General features: G+C 48.6%; 1 protein-coding gene and 1 long non-coding RNA gene across 5 annotated transcripts; one reads left to right on the forward strand and one right to left on the reverse strand.

Annotated features, from left to right (window-relative positions):
• Positions 1-54: 54 nt before the first annotated feature.
• On the reverse strand, positions 55-5,368 carry RMP64 (ribonuclease MRP subunit p64). 4 transcript variants are annotated; one of them, XM_074807999.1, is made up of 9 exons: positions 5,260-5,368; positions 4,972-5,126; positions 4,388-4,464; positions 4,151-4,282; positions 3,737-3,814; positions 2,478-2,827; positions 1,682-1,743; positions 1,042-1,292; positions 55-592 (listed from the first exon to the last, which is right to left on the reverse strand). In XM_074807999.1, exons 1-9 carry the CDS (start codon positions 5,348-5,350, stop codon positions 205-207), a joined length of 1,584 nt encoding a protein of 527 aa, XP_074664100.1. In that variant the 5' UTR covers positions 5,351-5,368; the 3' UTR covers positions 55-204. The 4 variants fall into 4 exon arrangements, with proteins under 4 accessions (XP_074664100.1, XP_074664090.1, XP_074664117.1 ...); XM_074807989.1 differs by having other exon boundaries at positions 1,673-1,743; XM_074808016.1 differs by lacking the exon at positions 5,260-5,368 and having other exon boundaries at positions 1,673-1,743; positions 4,388-4,480; positions 4,972-5,040.
• Positions 5,369-5,454: 86 nt separating this feature from the next.
• Positions 5,455-6,487, forward strand: LOC141920087 (uncharacterized). The gene is made up of 2 exons (XR_012622206.1): positions 5,455-5,799; positions 6,023-6,487. It is a non-coding gene; the product is annotated as an uncharacterized LOC141920087 (long non-coding RNA).
• Positions 6,488-7,384: the final 897 nt, after the last annotated feature.

Below are 7,384 nucleotides of genomic sequence, written 5' to 3' on the forward strand. Positions count from 1 at the left end.
AATGAAGACTATTCAGCTGTTTGGAACACCCTTCCATGAAAAAAAAAAAAGCTGTTTTATAAAAGTATAATAAAATGGTTGGTACTTTATTAGCAGAATTTAGGGTGTGAGTTACCAAGACACCATTCAGGTTCTGAGGGTTTTACTTTAAAAAAATAAAATAATTGGAATGACTTGACCCCTTTCGTCCTTGCAAGTCCAGGGTCAGACACCCATTGCTGCAAAAATAGAATCAATATCCATGTTCTCAGTAGCCTCTTTCCATGCAGGGCCAGGGCTTCCTTCCAGCAGCAGCCGCCTCGGGGTCTCTGCTGTGCTTAGTTTGACATGGCCTCTATCAGCACTGGAATGTCCTTCCCCACCTGGAGGCCCATCCTGGTAAGCTGGGAGGGCGAGCGATGTGCTGTTCCCACAGACCCCAAAAAGCTCCGACGGTTTTTGCCGAAGAGCTCTCTTCAAACGCACGGATGATTTGATCCTCCTTCGACAGAACCGTGCCCTCAGGTACTGCTTTGGCCAGTATGCGTTTTGTGACCCGTACAGGAGGTATTTACGGACAGATGTTTTGACACAGCACAGTTTTTTCTTCAAGCTTAAGGGAAGGAAGCACACCAAACAGAACTTTATCAGCTGCTAAAGTGTGATTTCATTTGGGGTTTGGAGAGATTTGGTTATTAGCCTTCTCTACCATTTTCCTTGTCATACCAAGGAGATGGAACAGCACCTTGTACAATGGTAGCCAGGGCACTCTGAGGAAAGACAACACCTCTTGCATCATATAACTGTTACCATTAAACATGCACATGATTTAAGTTGCCTTTTCATCCTCCCTCTTAAATATTTGTGCATTTTTTAGCCTTTTAAATCCCTTCACAAATGACTGAAGCTAAACTGAATGTTTATGTCAGAGCATCCAGTAACCCGAGTGATCCCATCTGAGTTTAAAAAGAATGGGTTAGACCCCTGCGTTTCACTACGCTGTAGGAAAATACATAATATTGAAGTGTCAGATCCAGAAACTCCACACCCATGCAAAGTTACCTGCATCCTTGAGCCTCCACGTGGTGCAGCCGGTTGCTTTTCAACAACTTGTTACGCAGAAAATAAGCTTCCAATTTGAATTTGTTGCCTTTGCACCACAGAATAGCTTTTCTGAGTGCCTCTGACAGTTCCCCAAACGACGCAGCTGTTTGGACCATCTGTACGAGAGATCCAGTATGTTCTGATTTTGCCATACGAGAGGAAAGCAATGCTGACTTTGTTTTAAAAGGTGTTGATGCAATGCTTATACCCTGAAATAAAGAATAACAGAAGTAGTCTTTTAATAACATGATGTGCCTGATCCTCTCTGCTGGAAAGGAGCAGAGCACTGAGGTTTTTGTGAGAACGTTCCTTGTTTCCTAAGGAGAAAGTGGAAGAGCAGTCTTGTTTTGTGTTCCACAAAACGAAGAGGCACATAATTAGAATTTGTATTCCTGTCTACTGCTGACCAAAAAATGCTCAAATTCCTAAACAGAAATTAGCGATTTTCAGTGCAAAGCTTCCACATTAACTTGGGTTGTTAGACAAGCAAAAATAAGGTGGGAAAGGGGGACATTTTCAATCAGGTATATCATGTTTTGAGTGTTACGGTCTTTAAAGTTTTTAAAAAAAAAAAAGTGTAAACTGGTACCATACAAACCCCTTGCGCTGAAGGTCTGGATGGTCTAAGTAAGCTCTTCACGTCAAGCCCCAGGTGCTTCCCTACAAAGAGAGAGGAGAGTTCCCATTAAGAAGTAAAGACAGGTTTAAGTCTTTGCACAGAGACACCGCTACGCTTCGCCCTGCAGAGCTGTCAGATCTCTTGCTGTATCAGCAGGTTCACACCTGTACTCAGCATTTCCAGGCAAACTCAAGGGGACTACACTCATCTCGCCTGGCCGCTGGCAAAGGATGAAGAGCATGCAGAGATTTACAGATGGGTGCAAAGAGGAACTTAATGGGCAAAAGCTTCATGCAAACACCTGGATGCCTGCCATCACTGGCCACAGCCCTGACTGCAGGGGAAGACTTGGGCACGGCCCAGAGCCAGCCAGCACAGGACACCTGCATCCCGTCCTTACAACCGTATCTACTCCTGTATGGACTGCAGACAGTGCTCTTAGCTTCCCTCGCTATCCTTGGGCCCCATCTGTGCAGAAGCAGGAAAACATGAGTAACTATTTACAGGACTTCTATACTGCATTCATTAAACCTGCTTCTCTCTGGACTGTATCACATTTTAAAAAAAAACGAAAAACACCTCACTGACAGTATCCACAGTTTTATAAAGACAAGGGTATATGCAGCATTCTCCTCCTCTTCCAAGGACAGGAGAGGGGCGTGTGTACTAGAACCGCACTCTGTGGGTAGTAAAAAGTGCTCGGCTCCGTTAGACAGAAGTTGCAGCAGGTCTCTGAGACATCAGAAACCAGCAGCACTGTGGCACAAGGCTTTACCTCTGCTGGCTCTGGCCACCAGAACTGGCTCTCCGATGTCCACGGGGCATGGGATGCTACAGTTTTTCACAGCACTCATGCAGGTCGCAAAGTTTCTCTTTTTCCCAACCTCTGACATTGCCGGGATGAGCTGCTTCAGCCAGCTGGTAGTTTTTTTTGTTGTAAGCATTCTAGCCTTTTGCTTCTTCATCTCAGAAGAAATGTTAACTCCGAGAAAGTTACTGATATCAGAAGGGAAGGTAAACCCCTTGATGTAAGGCATCTGTTGGGTCTCGGATACCAGATGAAGTGATGTTGACAACGTGCTGTACAAGGACATGAGGTTCTGCAGCACACACCTGTGCTGAATCCTGACGGGAGAAGACAGAAAGGTATGGAGTCTCCAGCAAAACCTCGCGCGCACTGAACAGCTGCCTTCAGCTCAAGTAGATGAGCTGATGGAAGAGATTCCAAGCTGCCCTTTCCCTATTCCCCTTCAATACAAGCTTATCTTTTTACACTCCATCATCATGCTTTCCTTTAGTCTGAGCTTTAAGGAACTGTTTAAGATCAGAATGTAGGAGTGACTTGACTGGTAAATGCCTGATCAGGAGCCTCTCTGCTTCTCTAGAGCTTTGCTGAGCACCACACCTGGGACTCATCAGGTTCTCGGGTCACATCCAAACCACGTGGCATGAGATCTTCCCCCAAAAGCAACCTGTACCAGCTCAGGACGATGGTGCTAGCACTGCTGCTGTACAATCGCCTGCTCTATGTTTACTGGGGAGACACAATTCTTGTGCCAAAGAACGTTTTACTGAGTTCTTCTACACAACGCTGTTACTCCTTCAGCTACAGGCAGCAGTTACTTTCTCGTACCAAGAGAGACCAGAACACTGATCTCCCTGGAAAACTCAGCAGTATTACAGAACTTTATCGCAGCCTTTCCATTTCAGCATGCAGCGGGACTCACTGCTCACTGCAGAGAGCACCAGATGTTAGGGTTTGCGGCAGGCTGGTGTTAACGCTGGTTTTATTAGTGCTACATAAAGTTTGCTGTGAACCAAGAACAAAGCCTTCTGTAACAGCATGTAAGAAGTCTCTCTCCACTTACACAACTCTTCAGGTGCTAGAATCAAGTCCAAAAGGATGCAGGGACACCCCCTCCTCCCAACTGAATAAAGCTCACTCAGCAGCAAGGCCTAATTACAAGCCCTTCTCCCTGACAGGCACATCAAGCAGACAGACAACAAACAAGACAGAATTTTGGATACACAAACCATAGCCGGCTCAACAACCCTGAAGCTACAGTGTTTAAAAGTATGAATTCTTCTGAGCAGAGATGCTGAACGGACAAGCTGAAGATTACGCCGGTTAAGGATGAAAAATAAACAGCATGTAATGAGACTTGCTGAACGCACCAACTAGAGGCAATTCACAAGGCAATAGCCTGGATAATTTGGGAGATGAGTATCCAAACTTTGCGTTGCTCAAGGCCGGAACAGCAGCCAGCCAACAGCCTGAGGTTCCTACATAATAACTTGAAAATAAAATGTTTGGCTATCAAAGAAACTTGGAGTTGCACATACGAATTGCACATTTGAGTCCATCAGCAATACAGGGCCTACAGCAGACCTAGTTTTGGTTTCGTGAGGCGCTGCTCGTGAACTGTAAGAACGGTGAAAAAAGGATACAGAAAAGCTTTACAGCAACAGTCCAGCAGCCGTAGTATGAGCTTGCAACCTCCCAAAACCTTCAGAGCCACTGTTTCCAGCATAGGCTGGCTGGGAACTAAACACTCTGCATGGGTTTGGGATGTATTTTTCCTGTGTTGATACAAGGATGAGGAGATGGTTATGATCTAGCATTCCCCCTTCAGCTCTGCAGACTGAGTTAATAGCTAGTAAAACATACAGGATCATGACACCTACCTGGGAATCAGTTCTGCCAGAGCTTCAATGCAGCCCACCAAGTTCATTTTCCACAGGCGCTTCAAGCATTGTTCCACCTAGAAAAAACCCTCCCTTGACCGGTACTTTGAGAGAAGGGGGTGCCTTGATCTAAGAACTGTCACCATATTAAGTGATACCTTCCCCTTAACAGTTTAAAAGCATAAATTGCAGGTTTGCATGATGGAATGTTCTGGTATGTTCTATATCTGCACTCGGATGAAAATGATCCCTTTGTCACGCTACTATGAATATGGAATTAAGTGAAGGGCTGCAGCAGGCCAGGGTGAATTGGTGCTGCACGGTTTCCCCTGCTGTATACAGTGGCCTTTGGTATTGGCTTTCAGGAACACAAATGCATAAGCAAATCAAGAAGGTAAGAGCAATTCCTGTTCTGTTTCAAAACTTTTTGAAAACTTGGAGATACTGACAGTCCCTTTACTGGAAATCTGGTAAGAAGCTCACTTTTTATCTACTAGAGTAGAGTAGCCCGGGATTATTCTTCCCCCCCCCCCCCCCCCCCCATTATTACAATTAATTGAAAATTAAACCCCTGTATTACTCACCTGCTGCAGGGCCAGGTAGGGCCGGTGCCGGAGCAGCCTGCTGTGGTACACGTAGAGCACGGCCCGCAGGACGCGTCCCTCGGCGGCCAGGCCCGTCCCCGACAGCCGCTTGCCGGCCATGTCGCAGCGCCGCCGCAGCGCCGGCAGCCGCCTCACTGCGGGCGGGAACCGGGCACCGCCTCAGCGCCCGCCTCAGCGCCCCGACGGCCCCCGCCCGCCCCGACTGACCAACGGTCCCGCGCGGCGCCCGGGAGCGGCTTAAAAACCCCTCCCAGCCCCCCCCGGGACCTGCAGGGTGTTCGGCCGCCAGAGCCACCGTCGCGCTGCTCGCGGGCCACGGCACGTCCAGCCGGTTCCACGCCGCCGCGGGCGCCGCCATCTTCCCCGGTGCGGGGCGGTGCCGCGCAGGGCAGCAGCGGGGCCGGGCGGGGCGGGACCACGTCGGCGGGTCGGGAGGGGGGAGGCGCGGGCCGGACCAAGTCACCCCGGCGTGGGGGCGCGCTGCTGGCGGCGGCGGGGCTCCGGCCGCCAGGCCCGGTGGAGGCGGGGCGCGGGGACCTCCACCCCTTCCCCGCACAGCGCACCCCGGAGCCGCGGGAGGGAAGCGCGGCCCGGCAGCCCCGCGGCACTGCTGGGGGAGCGGGAAAGCCCCGCTCAGGGCCCGGCCGGGCACCGCGGCCAGGCTGCTGCCTGGGGCAGGGTGAAGGCCTCGGCGTCACCAAAACGGGATAAAAGAACTGATGGACGCGGATTTGGTGTAGAGGAGCAGACGCTCCTTCACCAACGGCCGGGTGCGCACGGGAGCCGTCCTGAAGGGAAGCTGCTAAAGTATATTGAAATTGCTAATGTACAGGGACCTGTAAAATAAGACATTTAGTTTTAACGTTAGACATCACTTACGTTTTACTAGTTATTTTCCCTGTATTTTTCCTGTATTTTACTGTAATGTATATAATTTCATTTATACTTTTTCCTAACTACCCTCTCTAGTCGTTACCCAGTTACCCACTTGTAAGATGTTTCGAAACCTTTAACTCTTTGCCTGGTAAAGATAACACAGACCATGGACAGTCTGAAAAACTCCCCGAGTACATCCCTGATAGCAGGAACCTAAAGAAAACAAGGGCCTAAGAAGAGCCAGTGTCAAGAGAAGTGACTGAAAGCTGATCTAGGCTAACCTCCTTGGAACAAAGAGGAGCTGAAGGACGGATGAAGTAACTCTCTGACCACAGATGGACACGAGAAACCTAAAGTTCACTGAGGGACAGTGTGAGAAAGGCTGTGGGGACCCCTAAGGAGGGGAGAAGACCCTCGCTCTATTTTTATTACATGCTCAGACTATGTAAATGAATTCTTAGAAGCCATTAGCATAAGACTGCCTTTTCTAAGCAATCTGATGCACATGTATGCTTTTTGTGTATATTAGTCAGAGAGTTTTGTTAGTGAGTGTGGCACTTGTGGTGGAGCGATCCCCGGTGCTGTGAATAAAGAACCCCTGCTGAACAGTTACCCTCAATCCCGGCTGTTGAGTGAAGCTCTTTGTTTCAGTCTCACCACCAACGCACCCCTAACTCGTGTAGGATGCTGATTATATTGAATACAGTAATGCATATTAATCAAGTTCTCATACATAAACATGTTTATTCCTGTAACTCATTTTCATATTCCCACCTCTTTCCGGTCATGATTCAGGGGGCTGCTTTTGGGACCACCACAGACTACTGACCTAAAAGAAAGACCCTCCAGTGTCCTTGACTCAAGGACTTTGGCTCACATTGGAATTTTAACATGCTTCAAGGCCCTTTCACAATACAGCTTTTAAAATACCTGGTCTGCAGGGCAATAAATCATCCTCACCAAGCAGTCTAACGACGGTACCTCGTCTAGCAGCGTAACTGGTTGTATGGTTACTTTAAACAACATCTCTGTGACTACTTAAAACATTACACCACTATCTTTTATAAAAAACAGTATTTCTGTGAGATTCCATTTAATTGATTAGTCCTAATCATTCCTTATCAAAATCTCCAAAAATCAACTCAATAACAAATCAGTAACAATCAGTAACAGGGGCAGCCCAGAAGACATCACCCAGCCGTGAGCCCCCCGGCCACGGTGGGACACATCGCCGTGACCCCAAGGCACGCTGGCCTGGATGCCTCTCCAAAGCCCAGGGCCTGACTCTTGATGTGCTGCATTCCCCAAACGTCATAAGTGAGAAGGGAAGAAACATAAATTATAAGCGTTTCACACTAAACCTTGCAGTTCTTCAGGGTGTGCTTCCAGAGCTTGGGCTGTTCCGAGCCAGCGCAGCAGCAGCTGAGGTTCCCCGTGATGCGCTGTGGCAGCAGGAGTTCTTCAGGGGATGACCTCCACCACAAGCCATGCGACTGTCCCCTCCCATCACACACAC

This window comes from Strix aluco, chromosome 2 (assembly GCF_031877795.1).
Source record: "Strix aluco isolate bStrAlu1 chromosome 2, bStrAlu1.hap1, whole genome shotgun sequence".
Lineage (NCBI taxonomy): Eukaryota > Metazoa > Chordata > Aves > Strigiformes > Strigidae > Strix > Strix aluco.